Below are 19,429 nucleotides of genomic sequence, written 5' to 3' on the forward strand. Positions count from 1 at the left end.
CGTTGCCTGAAGCTAGGAGATCCGCCAACATGCAGTTGGAGGTTTGAGGGGGAGGGGGTGGGGCCCTAACCCTATACCACCCTGCCCTCAGGACGATCGAGGCCTATTTCTGGAACTGACTTCCAAGAACAAACTCCACATAGAGGAGCCAGCTGTGTGACCTCCCTACCTACCCCTACCTCTCTCCATCACTACATCTCTCCTTTCCGCCCCCTTCCCTGTCACATTTTCCCTCTCTCCATCTGTCTCTCTCCCTCTCCTTCGTTCTGTGGACACCGGGAAAAGGAATCGGTACTCAAGCAGCTAGTGGGCAAATTATTTCCTAGTCCAACAAAGTCACCCTGTCCACTGCTAGGTCCATCTCTCTGACTCAACCAATCTTTTGGAGAGCCACTGCACTTGTGATTTCCTCACACTTTGATCTCGCTCCGTCTGCGCCTCCAGTGTGTGTGTGTGTGTGTGTGTGTGTGTGTGTGTGTGTGTGTGTGTGAGGGGCTGCACAGTAAACCCATTCAAACACAAGACATATGAAAGCTGGTGATGCAGTCATCAGACTGAACATGTTTCTCATAAACACCCACAAACCCACAGGCTCTCTTTTGACTGCAGTGTTTCGTAAGTGTTTCACTGCTGGGTTAACACCATCCACGTCTGGGCATCTGACCAGGACCCCTCAATAGCCGTTTCTACTTGACAAACAAATGTGTATCGGAAAAGCCTTCGCTGTCAAGTCAACACTATACAGTAGCATATCTGGGTTTGGGTCCAAGAAGTATGAACGGCTGTTTTGATCTGAACAAACAAACAGATGTTCCTGATCCGTGAAGCGACTAGAGAGGGAGACAGTCTGAGAGCGGCGGCCATTTTGATTTAAGGTCCTCGCAACTCTTCTGTGTCCAGGGCCAGTCCCCAGAGAGCTGTCCGAGCGACCCAGAGACCCCTAACAGGACACTGGTGGACTGCCACCGGTCTGGGGGACGGTGGGTTCTCTCACCACAGCTCACGTAACCAGGCGTTTGGGTCGTTTAAATGTCCCTTGGAGGAGGATTGACACCTGAACCTCGCCAAAGTGTTCGGGCCGGACTAGAACTTTTAGGGTGTGATGGTGGTAAGGGCTGTGGCTAATAATGTGGTTGGAGTATTTAATTGAACTTCTGTGCTTTTTGTTCCTTGGCAGATGTTTCTTTCCAGTGAGCGAATCCCTTTTATTCAGAGTGTTTGACTAAGCATCGCTAGCCAGCGGCTGCTGGCTACTGTCCCTGGCTAAACATCCCCAGCTAGCATCCCTGGCTAGCATCCCCTTCCGCTCAAAGGAACTGGCAGAGAGATGGCTAAATAGCTAGCTGGGTTTAACAGACTCTGGGGCTGGTTTTTAGTGATTGTTGGAGCTCCATGTTTGGAGTTTCCAGCCTGGCGCCGGCAGCTTGTGCAGCTGCGGTCGGGGGCCTGGAGGAGTTTGAAGAGCCGTCGGTAGGTTGTTGTTGGATGGGTGCGCTGCTGAAACGCAGTGCCCATAAAGAAGCGGGAGGCACGGAAGCAGCACTTAGGAGAGTAATGGCGACGGTGCGTGGCCAGAGAGACTGGAAAGGTGGAGTGTGTGTGAGGGAGGGAGGGAGGGAAGGAGGGAGGGAGAGAGAACGGCACAAAAAAGATTGAGGAAGAAAGAGAAGGGGGAGAAAGAAAAAAAAGTAAAAAAGAGACTGAGAAAGAAAAAAGAGTGAGAGAGAAAGAGGGAGGGGGGAGAGAGAGAGGGCTAGAGAGAGAAAGATACATACAGAGAGACAAACAGAGAGGGGGGAGAAGGGGGAGAGAGAGACAGACAGAGAGAGGGGAGGGAGGGATGTGAGAGTGTGTGGTTGTGAATGGGTTGTTCTGCTTTCAGTCACGGCGTGTTTGTCCTCCCGGAGGAGCACATTTAACCTGGAGAGGAATGAGATCATACCGTATCAGCATGACTCTGAAACTCTTTCATGCGAGGACAGCTTCCCTTCATAGCTTTTCTTTTCTCACATTCTACCCACAAGGCCTTAGTTAACCCAGTCACACAAACCCCAACTCTTTTCCGAACGCCGTGTCCTCTGGTTCTCTGCTCACTAGCTTGGTGAGAGAGAGAGGGGGGGAGTGAGAGAGAGAGAGAGAGACTGAGAGAGAGTGGGGGAGAGAGAGAGAGACTGAGAGAGAGGGGAGAGAGAGACAGAGAGAGAGAGGGAGAAAGAGAAAGAGAGAGTGTGAGAGAGCTGCCTCTCTCTGAGACACTTGTGTTGAGGCTGTGAGGCTGTGAGGCCAGGGTCACCTCAGTTGCATCCCGGACCTGCCTCGTCCTCCACGGGAAACCTTACTGCCAAAACAACCATGCCATCTGATAACAGGTCCTCCCCAACAGTACTGCAGTCAGTGTTCAAACGAACAATGACTCATCTGTCTGGAGTCAGGTGGCTCTACAACCACAGTGGACAGACCGACTGTGCCCGCTGCCGTAACGTCAGAAACTCGCCCGGTCGTGGATGACAGCTGTGTACTTACTACATTTCATGCAATCCCAGCCCTCGGGGCTGTGTCCTCACATCACATGGGGCGTCAGCCTCCCAAAATTGCCCCGTGGTGGGAGGGCCCTGTTCTAGAACCCTGAGGGTATTATTAGCCCCCCCTGGAAGTGTGGCATGTATGGTGGTGTGTGTGTGTGTGTGTGTGTGTGTGTGTGGGGCAGCGTTACATAAGCACTGTTTAGCGGTTGTGGGCGGCATGGCAACATACCATCTTCTGTATGTGTGTGTGTGTGTTTACATGCATGCATGTGTGTGTGTGTGTGTGAGTGTGTTTACATGCATGCATCTGTGTGTGAGGGATGGGGGAGGGGGGCAAAGAGAGGCGCGTTGCACAGGGCACCCTTGGTAAGAGACCCTGTAAAGCTAATGAACTAAACTGTGGGCCGCTCACAGGTCACAGGTCACAGGCCACAGGTCACAGGCCACAGGTCACAGGCCACAGGTCACAGGTCACAGGTCACAGGCCACAGGCCACAGGTCACAGGCCACAGGTCACAGGTCACAGGCCATTAGAGATGCAGACAGTCCATGTTTTGCTACGGCTAAGGAGGATTGGGGCGATTATGTAGCATATGACCTGCTCTGTATAGGGAAGACAATAATAACCATAGGATATGGGGGTGGGGGGGGGTGAGGGGGGGTTGATGAGAGCTGTGTTGTTGTTGCCACGGTGATAACGACATGACAGACTGCAGGTACAGTGAGTCTGGGGAGCAGCGAGACCTCGGAAGAGATAAGGTTTCACCAGAGAGACAAGTGGTTCATGACCAAGTCAACAACAGCCGCGAGGTCGCACACACACACCCACACACCCACTGGCGCCCACTCGCTGTGTCACGCTGGCAGCAGTCTTGCTAACAGACACGGGTGCGGGTATATATATATATAGAGAGAGAGAGATAGCTGTCCAAGTGGACACATGGACTGAACACTCTCTTCCTGTCAGTCAGCAACCAAACTACTGATGATGAATAACTCTGAGGGAGGAGAACAGGAGGGGAGGGAGAGAGAGAGAGGGGGAGGGAGAGAGAGAGAGGTAGAGAGAGAGAGAGAGAGAGAGAGGTAGAGAGAGAGAGAGGTAGAGAGAGAGAGGTAGAGAGGTAGAGAGAGAGGGGTAGAGAGAGAGAGAGGTAGAGAGAGAGGGAGGTAGAGAGAGAGGGAGGTAGAGAGAGGAAGGGTGAAGGATGGAGGAAAGGGACGAGGGGGGGGGCAGGGAGGTGGTAAAGGAAGAACAGGGGGATGGAGGGACGAGGGGGTGCGAGGCGGGGGGTGTAATTGGTCAGAAGATTCACAACGCCGTTTTCCTCTGCGGTGCGAGCCAGGGACACGGGTCGTTACACACAAGAGGAAGTTCCCCGGACATAATTCAACCGCTCTGGTTCGACAGACTGGGACTGGGTGAGGGCAGGGTGGAGGACTGAGTGTCACAACACTCACACAGTGTTTCCACAAAGCCCTCACCTGGCCTATTAAAAGAGCGATCAAGACCAGAACTCCCTCTTCGAGACCGAGCGTGACAGTGTTTCAGTGACAGCCTGTCAGACTGCAGCTAACGTGATCGTAAAACAGGCTTTCGGCTGGACCTCCTGTGCCAGCTGACACAGAACACACTGATCCATGCAAGGCAGGCAGGCTGAGCACAGCAGCCTGCTGATGGATTCGAACAACACAACATATGATCAAATCTCATTTGCGTAGCCCTTTCTACAACAATAGACACAGAGGGGCTCAACATACGCCCACAAATCCACAACTAACCCAACATAAACCAACCTAAACGCTCAAGAAAGACTCGGAAAAAAACAAGACAGGAATTCCCATTTCGAATTCGAAGTCTCCATTTCGGAGCCCTTCCCTGTTCGACACAAGGGTGCAGCGAGGCGTCCGTGTCTCTGGTCGACAAATATTGACACATCCCGTCATGCGGGCCATGCCTTTGCTGAGGAACACATCAATGCAGAGGACTGGGCGGGGACTGGAGAAGAGACAGCCAGCTGCCTGGCAGTGCAAGACAAGACGAAGGGAACTGTTTTCTCTCTGTCCTTTCTCTTGTTGCCAGATAAGTGGGCTTCTTCGGTGTTTGGGCCTGCCTGAAGCCCTGGCCGCGCCTCGGGGAATGTCTCGTTAAGTCTGCGTCTTTCTCTGGCTCTCTACACCAAAGCCTGGGCTTCTGCCTGCACATATGTTCCCTGTTAAAAGGCTTTAACTGCCCCCTCTCCCCCTCTCTCTCTCTGCCTCTCTCTGTCTGTCTCTCTCTCTCTCTGCCTCTCTCTGTCTGTCTCTCTCTGTCTGTCTCTCTCTGTCTGTCTCTCTCTGTCTGTCTCTCTGTCTGTCTCTCTCTCTCTGCCTCTCTCTGTCTGTCTCTCTCTGTCTCTCTCTCTCTGTCTCTCTCTCTCTGTCTCTCTCTCTCCGTCTCTCTCTCTGCCTCTCTCTCTCTGCCTCTCTCTCTCTGCCTCTCTCTCTCTGCCTCTCTCTCTCTGCCTCTCTCTGTCTGTCTCTCTGCCTCTCTCTCTCTGCCTCTCTCTCTCTGCCTCTCTCTCTCTGCCTCTCTCTCTCTGCCTCTCTCTCTCTGCCTCTCTCTGTCTGTCTCTCTCTGTCTGTCTCTCTCTCTGCCTCTCTCTCTCTGCCTCTCTCTGTCTGTCTCTCTCTCTCTGCCTCTCTCTCTCTGCCTCTCTCTCTCTGCCTCTCTCTCTCTGCCTCTCTCTCTCTGCCTCTCTCTCTCTCCCCCTCTCTCTCTGCCTCTCTCTCTCTGCCTCTCTCTGTCTGTCTCTCTCTCTGCCTCTCTCTCTGCCTCTCTCTCTGCCTCTCTCTCTGCCTCTCTCTCTGCCTCTCTCTCTGCCTCTATGTGTGTGTGTGTGTGTGTGTGAGCTGGCGCAAGGCAGCACTCGAACAACAGAGAGATCCAGTCGGAAGCAGGTACTGCTGGCCGACCACAGCCAGCGCTGGAGCCTGGAAGGCCCGGAGGCTGAGTTGGAACCAGCCTGGGACCTGCGGAGCAGCCCTGAGTGGGGCAACTGGGTCAGGGCTGCGCTGGTGGCCTTATCTGTGCTGCGTGCTGAGGTTATAAACACTGCTCTATCAGTCTCCAGCTTCTGCTCCTGCCACACTGCTGGGGAGCGCCCCACCTCAGCAAGACACTACAGCCGGCCAGCCACACACACACACTGGACACAGTAGATACTAGCCCAGAGAGGGTCTCAAACTCAGTTACATTGTAACAGATATGCTGTATGGCTAACCTATACACGCAAGCAGACCCTCAAATGTCATCAAACACACCAATACCAAGAAAACCTAGCACTTCACACTAAATCACAGTTGATTTGGACATTTCTGTGGCCCGACCGATTAGAAGCCAGAGTGAGCCTGGCGACGCTATGCAACATGATAGAAGTGAGAGTACAGGCCTGTAATCTCACACCTCCTAAAAAAAGATAGTAACCTGAAACACACAGACACACCGGCTCCGTCAAGGTCCCATATTAAACCACACACACACAGACACGCACGCACACACACACACACACTGACACACGCACGCGCGCACACACACACGCAGGTTGTATGCAAATAAGGGTCTTATTATTGGGTGGGTGGATGAGGTGTCAAAAAACTATAAGACTGTTGGCTAAGAGAGTAGCTTGCTCTAACAGCTAAGCTGCTAACTCTCACAGCTAATATAAAAAGAGCCTTTCAGGGGATCAGTATTTATTTAGATTAATTTTTTGGCAACAGACTGGTGGAATTAGCATGCAGATCCTCTCAGCTAATCTACAGTATGACTTGACATTCCCGTACTGCTATACCTTTACCTGTTCTATAAGACAAACTGGCGCAGATGGCCTTCCTTGTTTCAATAAGCTACTGCAGGATTTGGGTTCTATGTCTGTAACAGTGACAACAGTGACACCAGCGACAGTGACATCAAGTATGTATGTCGCTGTCAATGACAATGAGTCCCTGCGTGTTTTTTTACGAGCGAGATTGCAGGAAATTACTTGTCTCTCGATGAAGTGAGAAGCCAGGGATAGGCCTATTACGTTGCGGAATAGGTTAATACTAGCGAGGGCCGACTTGAACCCAATCAATGCGGCAGCTGTTGCTGTTCGTTACGAGGTAAACAATGACCTCGTCTTCGGCTAAGTGCCAGCCGGACAACGCCTCTGTTTGTGCCTTGATGGCGGTCAGGCAGGCTCGCATACAAATGAATTCCATAAAACATCAAACGAAAAGAATGCAGTTTGAATGGAATAGCTGTTAGCTTTAGTTAGCGGGACTATAAATACGTCGTGCTAGCTTATTATCAGGTGTGGCGAAGAGAAGAGGTTGTGGATGACTCATCGTTATGTTTTCATACCAAGACCAATACATTATTATTAAGTGATTGACTGGTGCATTCTTCAACACTGAAAACTAAGCTACAAGCATTCCTCACAATTTGGCACTAAACTTAAATGTTTTACATGAGTCTGTGCCGACATAAACTTTCCCCACGGAATCCATCTCGTGTTCACAGTTGTCCGTCAGAGCCGGCTTAGTCAGTCGTCAGGTTCAACGTCAAGCCATAACGTGACCTATAGGCGACGGTAAACCACGGGTGGACTGTCACAGCCGGGGTACATGCATGTTCATGTGTAGGAGTCCTGGTGCTGTGCCTAGCCAACTGGGAGAAAGGTCAGGGGACATGCAAGCCTGCTGACAGCTCTCTGTGGCTGTTTTGTTATCCATACTGGACATGTCCCCAGGCTAACATTACCATAAACAGACTAAACACAGCCCATAGCTGCTGGCACTAGCATAATCAGGACTGTAATCATGGCTGTACAGTGTGTACAATGTACAAGGACTTTACAGTGACTGGGTGAGAAAACGGTGTCTCCTGTATCATATATTATTAGCAGTGTATAGGGAGCTAGCAAACTGTTTCTCATGGCCCATTTCTGAGCTGAAAGCTTGAGAGAGAGAGAGAGAGAGAGAGAGAGAGAGAGAGAGAGAGAAATACTTTTCTCCAAGGCTCCTATAGAGAGAGTAATAAATATCCCTCAGCCTTTTTAAGAAGCCACAAAACACAACAGCGAGGATGTGGTGAGGAGCTGGATCGCTCTCAAGCCCTGCTGAGACCATAGGGCAGAAAGCTAGTGAAAGATTAGATCCCTGGAAATAAAGGGGTGGAAAAGAGAAATAAATACAAGACGGAGAGAGAAGAGGAGAGTGAAGGAGAAAGGAGAAAGACACATTCCGACAGCAACACACTTGCAGCCAGGGAGCAGTCAGAGGGTTTATGGGGGTTTAAAAACCAGGTCGCTAACTGAAACGTAAGACTTTGACATCATTAACTGAGATAAGATGGAAAGATGTAAAAATAGACCCAAGTTGGCGCTACTATTGGGGACTGTTCTGTCAGCAGTGATCACTAAGAGAAAGTAACTGCTGGGACACAGTGCAAAGAGGCCAACCTGTTCCAACCCTGGAAAACTTTGAAGAGAGACGAGTCTTCATGGTTAGTTTAAGATTTGAGTGCATATGGGGCTTGTTTTCTCTTGTGGACCCTGGAGTTTCACAAATGGTTCAGTAGGAATTTCTACACATGAATGAATCGGCACGCCTCCATCTCTCTCCTCCGACTTTACACCTCGAATGGTGTTTGGGTCTCTAGTCCCTGAGTAAACATCAGGCCAGGGTGACCTACACCCTGTCTGGGAGTTAAGAAAGTGGAATCACCTATCTGACCCTCACGGAACACAGATTCAGGTTCCAGATCAGAGGAACAGCTGCGTGTGTTCTTCTAGAACAGAGGTCCTCAACCATTGATAGGATGAAATATGTCAGATGGAGGCTGGAAAGGGTTGACTTTGTTTATTGGACGAGCTCGGATCATGTGACTTCCCCACGACAGAGTGGTCAGCATGAGTGAAGAACATGTCTCACATACGTCCTTTATATAATGGATGGACAGTACAGATATAGTTTCCACAAAACGTGCCCTTAAACAGCACAACCTCCAGTAACGACGCACATTGGAAATGATACACAGGTGATAACATCGTAACTCATATAAGTCAGTTTCTGCATATTTCCTGCTCACTGTCTCCTGAGAGTCTGAGCATAGTGCATTCCCATATCTATAAGCGGCGGGTGAGAGGCCCACTGCATGACCTACTGACCACAGCAAGGGACAGTCTCGCATGTACAAAAACTCTGCGTATCAACCGTGGTCGTCGTGCACCCCTGCCCTGCATGTTCTAGATGTTTCCCTGCTCCAACACACCTTATTCAGATGAACGGCTCGTTACCAGGCTTCTGCTGAGCTAGATAACGATCGCTTCATTTGAGGTGAAGACATCTAGAACAAACAGGACAGGGGGGGAGGGGGGGGGGCACGAGGACCAGGATTGAGGACCACTGTTCTAGAACTTGATCCTGCTATATAGGACGACGTGCTGCACCCGCTGCAACCGCTGCAACCGCTGGTGATTCTAGCAGTCAGACTACCAGATGAGGAGAGGCTGCAAAAACATATCCCCGTGGGACTCAAATGAATGACACTCACAAAGGCTTCATGCTCATCTCAATCAACATTCCTGTTCTTTTTTTTCTTCTTCAGGGTGTGTCGACCATTTGGGCCGTGAGAGAGTTCCGGAAAAGCATTCAGAGGCACTGCAAAAAACAACCTGAATGGTTTGGAACAACCTCGGGAGACAATCACCTGAAAGGTGTGTGCAGGGGAGTGGGTGGAATGATCTGAAGGTATAATTACTTGTTTGTGTTTCAGTACATTGCAGATCTAATCTGCGATTTCCCGTCAACACACGAGGACAAGGGCGTGCGAGGACTGTGTGTGTGTGTGTGTCGGTGTGCATCTCTATGTAGGGCGTGCAAGGACTGTGTGTGTGTGTCGGTGTGCATCTCTCTGTAGGGCGTGCGAGGACTGTGTGTGTGTGTCGGTGTGCATCTCTCTGTAGGGCGTGCGAGGACTGTGTGTGTGTGTGTGTCGGTGTGCAACTCTCTGTATGCATGTAGAGTATATCCTTTCAGGAGATGGCATACAGAACTGGAGGATTCTGTTGCATTGTCTACAAAAACAACAATAATGCACAGGGTACCTTGAGCCTAGTGTTTCCAAGAGTAAAGTAGAGGAGTGGAGAGGAGAGTGGAGAAGAGGATGAGAGGAGAGGAGGGGAGGGGAGGGGAGGAGAGGGGAGGAGAGGTGAGTGGAGACAGAGAGACAGCAGGAGATATGACCTGACACCGTCTCTACATCCAGTTTTACGACTTGGACCGGTCTACAGTGCCGCCTGTGACCGGTCTACAGTGCCGCCTGTGTCGTACAGCTGTTGCTGTGCCACTGAGGCCGGCTGCTCATCTGGTGGCCTCACTCGCACACAGCTGTGTGTTTGAACAGGGAGCGGAATCTCCCACAGTAACCATGGATATGCCAGGGCCAGGAGGAGGAGTGTGTTCCTGGAGGGACACTGATTGTCCTTGTCCTCTCCACAATGCCACCTGAAACACTGCTCAAAGCCACAGGGCCTGAAGGGCAGGACTGATTAGTAAAGTCTAAAGAGGACAAACTCATGTCTGTTTCATCGACTTCCTCTCTAACGAACACGTAAACGTATTTTTCATAAACCAGATAGAACGAGAGGGGTTCAGTCGAGATGTTTTTTTTTTTTCCGTTACTCCCCAAATGCGCAACAGGGCTCCAATCATGGTATAAACATGCAAAACTGTTATCATCTGCGCTACGTCGAAGAGCGCAAGCTACCGGAGCCAGGCAGACCTATATCTCCCTGCTGCAGCAACACTATCTGGCGCACAGCACAGCAGCGCTGAGGCCCCTGGGGAGGTTCAGCGAGCACTGGGAGGTGGCGGGCCAGCGGGGGAGCTATGCAGGGCATGCCCATATATCAGGCTGACCTATAGAAACACGTCCTGGGAGACCTCTAGTCAGCACTAGCTGCGAGGCGCTCGCCGAGTGTCCCATTTCTCTCGAGTCATGTGACAAGCTGGGTCACGCTGTCGGTGTGAGCCGCGTCCACGGCGTCTAAGCGACGGTTTAGATCGTCCAGGTGAACCGTCGACAGGCCCTTTCCCTGCCAAGCTGTCCTGGTGAAAGATGAACAGAGGTAAATATTGACTGGCGGCTCGACAGGGTTTTGCTTGCGAACAAGCCAAAGCATTCCTGGGTCTGGTGCGATGCACAGACAAGACTTAAGTCTGTGTCCTGTCTTCGTTCAGATGGTGCAGGTGGGCTTTCGTCGTCTCATCAGTCTTCGTATCTATCAAATGAAGGTGTACAATCGTCTCCCAAACACAACCGTGTCCCCAAAAGAAGCAGGAAATTGCACTGCAAAAAAAGGTCTGCTAAAGTAAAGGAAATTAACACTAAATTTAAAGAGAAAATGACTTGATATAGTGAAATTATCTTGCTGCATAGACAGATAATTTTACTCGACAAGATATCTTAATAAGTTGGTTCCAGTCTAGAAATATGTAGGCTTAAGAATATACCCCAAATTAAAAGATAGAAACTAGTAAATAATTTTTGAAACAAGATAATAAATATTATATATCCAGAACTAAGATTTGAAATCTTGGCAAGCAGAACAATTTGCAGTGTGCAGAGCCAGGTGAACTCCATTCATGCTTCTTTCTTGTGAAGGAATCAAAAGGCGCTCGGTTCAACCGTATCCCTAGTTCAACACGAACACAAAAGCTTGCGTGGTCTCGGCTTACTTTCTCTCTCTGAGGTGAAAGGTCAACCAGCTCAGGTCTGCGGATTCCCTCAGACAACACACTGCATAAGCTAACTAAGTTTGATCAACTTGTATGTTCTTACTGCATTGGTAGCCACTTGTACCATGTACTTGTTTTAAGCACGAGCATGCACGTAACCAATGTTGCTGCACTTCAATTTGAGAAAGAGACAAGAGTCTCTCCTTCTCTCTCTCCCCCCTCTCACTCCTTCCCTCTCACCCCTTCTCTCTCTCCCTCTCACCCCTTCTCTCCTCTCTCCTTCTCTTCCTCCCTCTCTCACCCCTTCTCTCCTCTCTCCTTCTCTTCCTCCCTCTCTCACCCCTTCTCTCCTCTCTCCTTCTCTCTCTCCCTCTCACCCCTTCTTTCCTTCTCCTCCTCCTCCCTCCCTCTCTCTCCCTCTCTCACCCCTCAGTAGATCGTCTCCACACAGCAGCACCAGGAACCCCGAGGCGTGCGCAGGTTTCATAACAACCGAAGAAGAACACACTGGAAGTCCATTCATAGGCTGCCAGTGGAGCAACAGTGCATGACTTCATAATCATTTTTGAAAAATGTGTGTGCCAAAGACATCTGTTACAGCAGTGTTACGTAAACCTCATTACAGGGACTGTCTGGTCGATAGCTGCGCAGTTTCCTCCAGGAGGATAACATGCACAACGTCTACATGGTTCGTCTCACTAACCCTCCTCTACGGAGGACACGGTGTCCTGGTCCAGGAGGCCTCTGTCCTGCCCATCCTGCCCTACCCAGACGCTACTGGGGCAGGCTGGACGGAACACCACAGAGCAAGCCTGCTACCAGAGCCCGGCAGAGTGAATGTGTTCAGGTCCCAAAAGGAGCTCGGTTCCAAACTCCCCCACACAGGGTCGGAGCCGGCGGGGGTCGGAGCCGAGCACAGAGACGGATGTTCCGGAGCAGCCACGGTGCGATGTTGCAGCAGGCCTGGGTACCGCAGCCTGGCTTGAACAACACAGAGGTTTCCCTTCCCTGTTTCCCTTCCCTGTGTGTCTCAGTCTAGACCAAGCCTGTATGGGAAGACCGACTGTAAAGGTCCCGTAATCCAATCATCTGCGACTGGCTTTAAGAACGGTGGATTTGAAATGGTAAGGTGATACCGTAAACAACTGGTTTCCCCTGACTTCCCTCCCTTGGGAATTACCACGCACAGACACAAACAGTTTGTATCGAGGGTCACCCTGAACCTCAGCCAGTAAAGAGAACAAAGGGGACTTGGCTGAGGTGGTACTGAAGGTTGAGCTGGTTTTCCTTCGGGGTCCAGAAGACTGTTTAAAACTCCCCCTCCCACTGGGTCTCTCCAGGAACCCATTGCTCCAGGGCCATTCCTGACCTCTCACACACACTTAAAACATCTAAGCATCTGCACACACGCCCACACCCCTTGGCATTCACCCCCCCCCCCCCCCCCCACACACACACCTAAACATCCACACACACCCACATACCTAAACATCCACGCCCCAACACACGTACACACACTAAACATCTACACAAACACAACCCCCCCCCCACACACACACACGCACGCACGCACACATACCCACACCAACACCCCTGTTATCACCCAGACAAGTATGCTGCAGGTCAGGGAGGCACCAGGGCTGCCTCTCTCAACTTGTGGCCTGACAGCGGTGGAGACATGAGGGGTGTGGGCCTTGGTGAGACTGGGAGAAAAGGAGTGGAATGGACCACCTGACTGCTGCCTCGGTTGTTTCGTAAGACGGGCAGAGCCGGTGACGAATCGGACCCTGCGAGAACAAGACAACACAAGTTGTGTTTCTCGATAAGTCCTCTGGGAGCTTGCTGAGTAGAGGCAGACTACCCTGGAGGCGTAAACACAGTCGACATACCTTCATGTAAATCAGTGCAGCCTCGACCATAAAGATAAAGTTGGCTCCCAACTTTTCCACAGCCTCTCCATCGTGGACCTGCCGTGACTGACCCTCACCTCACCCCACCGAACCACGACCAATCCAGTCACCCCTTTCACCTCCAGCGTCCAATCAAATAAGCACCTGTCCTTATCAACCGTAGCGAACCAGACAGGTGACAGCAGGCTGAAGGCCCAGCAGGCCCCTCCCCCGATCACCAACATGACAGATGCCTACGCGATGACCGTACCACAAAGCTCACGAGGACGGGTTTGTTCACTGATACGCCAAATACTTCTGTGAACTTCTATGCATTTTTCTTGTATAGAGATGATCCTATTGGCCCTTAAGCCCTGTAGAGTAGAGCTGAGCTGAGCAGAGCAGGGTAGAGTATTTCAACAGCACCGGCCTCCCAAGTTAGCAGGCTTCAGGACAAGCTGGCTTTCAACACAGGAACCAGCTGACGTCCAACATACCGCTACTTTAATTAAACAGTGTTTGCTGTTCTGTAAAGCTCATGAACCTCATCCAGATGGATTAGGCCTGCTTGTCCTTGAGCTCCAAGCTGTATGCCGCTCCAGTCCCCCATGCTTCTCTCTGCTCTTATAACTCTCACACACACACACACACACATCAGTGCTGGTTCTCACCTGAGGACACGCTGCCTGAGGTCTACTTTCTCCGGGCGCGCACGCAAGTCACCGAATCAGGCGTGTGTGATGGGGAGTGGGGCTGAGAAAGGTGCGGGCGAAGCTAGCGGAGGCGCTGGCTTTGTGTGAGGGCTACGGTGACTCAGCCACACCGTCGATCCCCCTGGGCTCTGACCAGGTGCCCTGCGCTCTACCGAGGGGCCGTTCCTCTACGGCATTATTCAATCCCATTAGAGAGACGCCACCACACACACACACACACACGCACACAGTGGCACACACACACACACAGTGGCACACACACACACACAGTGGCACACACACACACACAGTGGCAGCTTCTGTATCGTTTACCACTGGGGGGATTCGTCACTTTGCCGTCGAGACGATTTATCGTGGCTAATTAAACGAGGTCACCGAGAGTGAAAGAAATTCCGGAGAGGAGGGGATTAGCTGGGCCGGTCACACTCTGCAGGTGACAGGGGGGCACACTCTGCAGGTGACAGGGGGCCACACTCTGCAGGTGACAGGGGGGCACACTCTGCAGGTGACAGGGGGGCACACTCTGCAGGTGACAGGGGGGCACACTCTGCCGATGACAGGGGGCCACACTCTGCAGGTGACAGGGGGCCACACTCTGCAGGTGACAGGGGGCCACACTCTGCAGGTGACGGGGGGCACACTCTGCAGGTGACAGGGGGGCACACTCTGCCGGTGACAGGGGGCCACACTCTGCAGGTGACAGGGGGGCACACTCTGCCGGTGACAGGGGGCCACACTCTGCAGGTGACAGGGGGGCACACTCTGCAGGTGACAGGGGGCCACACTCTGCAGGTGACAGGCGGCCACGTCGGACTGGAAACATCTGACGGACAACCACGGATCGTAGCTGGGCCGCTGGAGGAATGTGTCTCCTAGGCAGCAGCCTGGATCAAGGGGGCCATAAACCATTCGTTTGGCCCTTAGATAGCTCTCAAGGTCTGGCAGTGTTTGGTTCGAAAGGTGGTGAGGGAAGCCAACTGCCAATCCTCCTGAACTGACCACAAGGATAGGCGTTCCTGAGCAGCCATGGTACGATGTTGCAGCCAAGGCCTGGTTAAGAAAACAAATAAAACATTGAGCTTTTCCCTTCCCTGTCCCATCTCAGTTCAAACCTCCTCACTTCTCACACTGTGTGAGGCCCAGAAGTTTGCTTGCTCTGCGAAGCCGAGAGTCTCCGTGCTGTTGAGTGGACCCCTGAACGGCCGCAAGAACTGAGCGGGCTGGGGAGGGCGACAGCGAGACAATGCTCGAGCAGATCCGCACATCCTCTGTCAACCTGCTCTCGCAGCTATACAGCCAGCTACCTCCTCCTCCCCCTCTTCGCTGCTGCCTGGAGATACAGGCAGCAGAAGCGAGGGGAGGTTACTTCAGTTCAAACATTGCGTAGCCTTTAAAGGCGAAGGACGCCGCGGAGGTACCACCAAATGTTCTGAACTGAGACGGCCAATCCAGAGGAGACGTGGGGTGTGGAGTTAGGAGAGTGGTTCTCACTATAGCTTACACCATATGTGTGTGTGTGTGTGTGTGTGTGTGTGTGTGTGTGTGTGTGTGTGTGTGTGTGTGTGTGTGTGTGTGTGTGTCATACTGCATACAGTGGCCAGGAAAATGTCTCGTTCTGCTGTCAGTTATCTGGCGCCAGGACAGGTGACAAGTTCCAGGAAGTGAAGTTATCGTCCAACTTGTCAAGAAAGACCAGAGACATGTCATGTGATGTGTCTGTTATGGAACGTTTCCACACCTCTGGCCAATTCAGCCCATTTCAGGCTACTTTCAAGGTAGTGCGAGGGTGTGTGTGTGTGTGTGTGTGTGTGAGAGAGAGCATTCTGCCACCCCAGGCTGCCAGGGAAAACAGACTTGAGCTGGATTTGAGCCAGACAGAGGGTCACTTATCGTCCTGGTCTGGCCCAGACACTGCAGGTTTCAGCTGCTAATTCAAAGGTCAGCTATCGATGGATTACCCACAACAGCAGGTCTGGGTTTCTGAGAACTCAGAGGAAATAGGATGACTGTTTTTCTTTCCAGAGAGAGATGTTGGTCTGATATCAAGTCAACATGTGCTGCCAAAGTAACGATTAGATTTCCCCTCAATCGTTTATTTGAATGTAGATAGATTTGTGTGTTGATGATGCCCACACATAAGTAATTCACCTAGCCTTATGTATAGATTTGGAGCTTCATTTTTGAGTTGCGGGTGAACATGTCGGTGATGTAACTGTGCATATCCACGCTGCCCTCCACACAAACACACACGCACAACTCCCTCACCACAGCCCACAAATCATTAAGCGCATCTGCTGCTAGGATACCAGTTGTCATGGGAATTCGGACAATTAGAGACACAACGATCCAGAGAAAAAGAGAAAGAGAGTTCAACCTGGCCCCCTCCTGCAGGTAGAAGCACCCAGAACTGCCTCTGAACGGGGGGTGGGGGGTGAGGATGGGGGAGACCTCTGAACCATACCTATCATCTCATCTCTGTTTGTCCCTGGACAACAATCATTAAGACAATGGAGGAATCTCCACATTCATCTCCAGAGAGCCCATTAGGCTAGGCTTAGGTTTTATAACTTAACAATGTCAAGCTGATCAATACTCTGTCACATTTTAACACGTTTAACACAGTATCCTGTTAATAGTATTGACCAGAAAGGCAATAACAGTAATTCAAATCAAAGCTTTATAGGTGAAGTATTAATTGCCTGTCTATAGGCTACATCGAGGATTTTAAACAATTATGTGTGCTTTGTTTTCATTTTGTCACAATATGATGTTTGCAAGCTGTCCCATGTCCCCTGTCTTCATACCTGCAGTTCACACCAGGCCACTTCCACTGTCGTCTCCGTGTCCAGGCCTTTATAGACGGTCTTGAACGACCCCCTCCCTATCTCAATGTTGAATTTGAGAAACCTTCCATCGGGTGAGGTGGCCACCGCTTTGGTCTCAATTTCATCCTTCTCGTCTTGATCCCATTTGCTTTGGAAGGGAGCTCGAGATAAAACTACTTTTTTGTGAGTAATTTCCGCCTCGGAATCCGAACTTGTGCTCAGAGCGCAGGAAGTTGGTTTTCCAACGGTCCATGTGTCTAGAGGTGATACCGGGTGGGATGGTTGGTTACAGAGAGGAGAGCTGGTGCTCGTTCCGGGGCTCGATGCAGGCGACACCGGTGGAGACGAGTCCGCTTTCCTCTCCTCAGCCGCAGTTTCTGCTAGAATGTCATCGGCAGACCAGGAAAGAGTTTTGGAGAGTGGTGGGTCGGAAACTTGCGGTTCGAAATCGAAAGTGTTAATTTTGTTCAGTTTGTATGAGTTTCTTCTGGAGTTTGCAGAATGTCTCCTGCGCCTCGGTGGTATTCGTCCAGGGAAGGAGTTGGCATCGAACCCGGCAGGTAATTTCCCAAAACCAAGTCCAGCCATGTCAACCTCCGCTTGTGACATAATGTGCGTCTGCTCTTATTGTTAATTAAGCCTCGAAATAGAACAGGTGTTTTTTGGTCAAGAAGTGAATGCCGTTCAGCCTAACTTGTACATTGTAGTCTGCAGTAGCCTATCCTCGAGAGAGAGAAAAAAATAAAAAAAAAAGCCTAAAAACTATTAAGAATTAAAATGAAAGCATGAAATTACTGAACATGTTTAACACTTTAAAGCCGTCAACTTTTCCAACAAACGTACAACTGTATGTGAGCGAAATGAAACTAAAGCACAATAAGTGACTCCTCGAATCCTCTCAGGTAAAGAGTATGCGTTTGAAAATGTATCTGAAGAAAAAAACACCTGGAAAACCCATACTTGTAGTCCGCATATAGAAAAACCGTGTGGTTGGTGGTACGTCTCCCAGCTGTCACCTTCTGTGGAAGGTTGCAGCCAGCTCCTCTAATAACAACAGACAAGTGACACAAGCGCGTAGCACCACGCTCCGCCCACAAACACTTCATGTGTGAGATAAAAAAAAATTGTAACTTAAATTTGTTATTTAACTCAAGAAGTCTGTGTAGTATTTAGCCAATTAATTTGTAAACCCTATCACATGGGTAAGTTATTGATATTCAGTTTGATAAATGTTATGCATATTATGAGGGTACACAGTGAACCCGAATGTTCTCTCGAAAGATAAATTCTGTGTAATTTAAGTCACAAGAGTCGTTGGCTCAAGTGCGATATGACGATATCAAAGATTTCATTTGGCAACGTGCCAGAATGTTCAGTCCAATGCCACATGTTGCACTGTGGTGTTCCTGTAAGCCTAGCCACTAGTGTCAGTCATATTTTCACAATTAACTGCTTTTTGGGAAATTGTTTTAGAAACTGTTTCCTGTCGATTTGTCCTACCGTGTCAGATTTTCCTACCGTAGAGCAAAACTACAAGGAAGACCCTAACCCTAACCTTGATGTCCTCATGCTCCCAAACACTGATAGAACAATCTGACGGTTTGGATAAAAAAGGTAGGACATCGGTTTCAAGTTCAATTAATAAATGAGTGAGCTCGGAATAGGCTTACATCTTGCTATATAAAGAACACTGATGAAGCCATCGATATGTAGTTTGTTACTGCATGGCAAGTTACAACTGGATGACATGACTTGGCAAACTGCCACTGAGAGGATGAATATAGACAGCAGAAACAGGCTTTGCCCTCATCCTCAGCCCTGACACTCAGACACTCTCTGAGTTAGAGGTTAGTGATGATCATGGTTATATTGAGGTTGTTTTGAGTATTTCATTAGACTCCTGATACGTTGGATTGGAGTGAAGATTTGGCTATACAGCACAGTGCTTGATGTCAGTGAATGTAGTCTTTGTAATTTTACTAACTGCTCTGTCATTTGCTCTGACTGTGCACATGACAATTCATACTCTGCACATATATATATATATATTTATTGTTTATACATATAAACACACACAGAGAGAGAAAGGTTCTCCAATCATGGGTTAGTATGTCAGGTCAACAGGAGCCTGAATTCTCTGTCGGGTATTTTTATCCTCTTCTTAACGGAGGAAGCAGTCGAGCTGTGTGGTCTAATCAAAGGACATTAGTTACAACCAATGAAGCCACACTGCCCTCTCTCTCTCTCTGAACGTGTGCTTGTGCAAATGTTTGTGTTTGTAAAAGAGCTAAAAAGCTGTGACATGGACAAAGAGATTGGGGGTATGTGTGTGTGTGTGTGTGAGAGAGAGAGAGAGAGAGAGAGAGAGAGAGAGAGAGAGAGAGAGAGAGAGAGAGAGAGAGAGAGAGAGAGTGTGTTTGTGTCTTTGTGCCTGTTTGTACAGGATTAAGTGATCTGTGTTAACTGAGCTAATGCTGTGAAGCCCAGCCCCAGCACCTTGTGTAGCTCCATCTGCTGCTAGCGAGACGCTCGCTAGCTTGTCGACCTTCACCTGTCACATGATCACAGCGAGGAGAGGGGAGAGGAGGGGGAGGGGCGCTCTGAAGAGGGGGGGGGGGGCTTATCTTCAGGAACACATTGGTCCACTGGAAGCAGCAGCAGAGGTTCGGGTGTTAATCACCCCCGCGTTAGCCGTAAGCTAATGCCGAGTCATCTTTCGT

General features: G+C 50.3%; 1 protein-coding gene across 5 annotated transcripts in view; it reads right to left on the reverse strand.

Moving 5' to 3' along the window:
- The window catches only part of wnk4b (WNK lysine deficient protein kinase 4b), a 44,448-nt gene extending 26,693 nt beyond the window's left edge, over positions 1 to 17,755 (reverse strand). The window contains exons 1-2 of one of the 5 annotated variants that reach the window (XM_062480434.1): positions 17,553 to 17,755; positions 16,689 to 17,427 (exon numbers count right to left, since the gene is read on the reverse strand). In XM_062480434.1, the coding sequence (XP_062336418.1) occupies positions 16,689 to 17,318 (630 nt within the window). In that variant the 5' untranslated portion in view covers positions 17,319 to 17,427; positions 17,553 to 17,755. Of the gene's footprint in view, positions 1 to 16,688 lie in introns of all 5 variants that reach the window. The other 4 variants (XM_062480436.1, XM_062480435.1, XM_062480433.1 and 1 more) reach the window with 4 other exon arrangements.
- Positions 17,756 to 19,429: the final 1,674 nt, after the last annotated feature.

The sequence above is a fragment of the Osmerus eperlanus genome, chromosome 2 (genome assembly GCF_963692335.1).
Source record: "Osmerus eperlanus chromosome 2, fOsmEpe2.1, whole genome shotgun sequence".
NCBI classification, from domain to species: Eukaryota; Metazoa; Chordata; class Actinopteri; order Osmeriformes; family Osmeridae; genus Osmerus; species Osmerus eperlanus.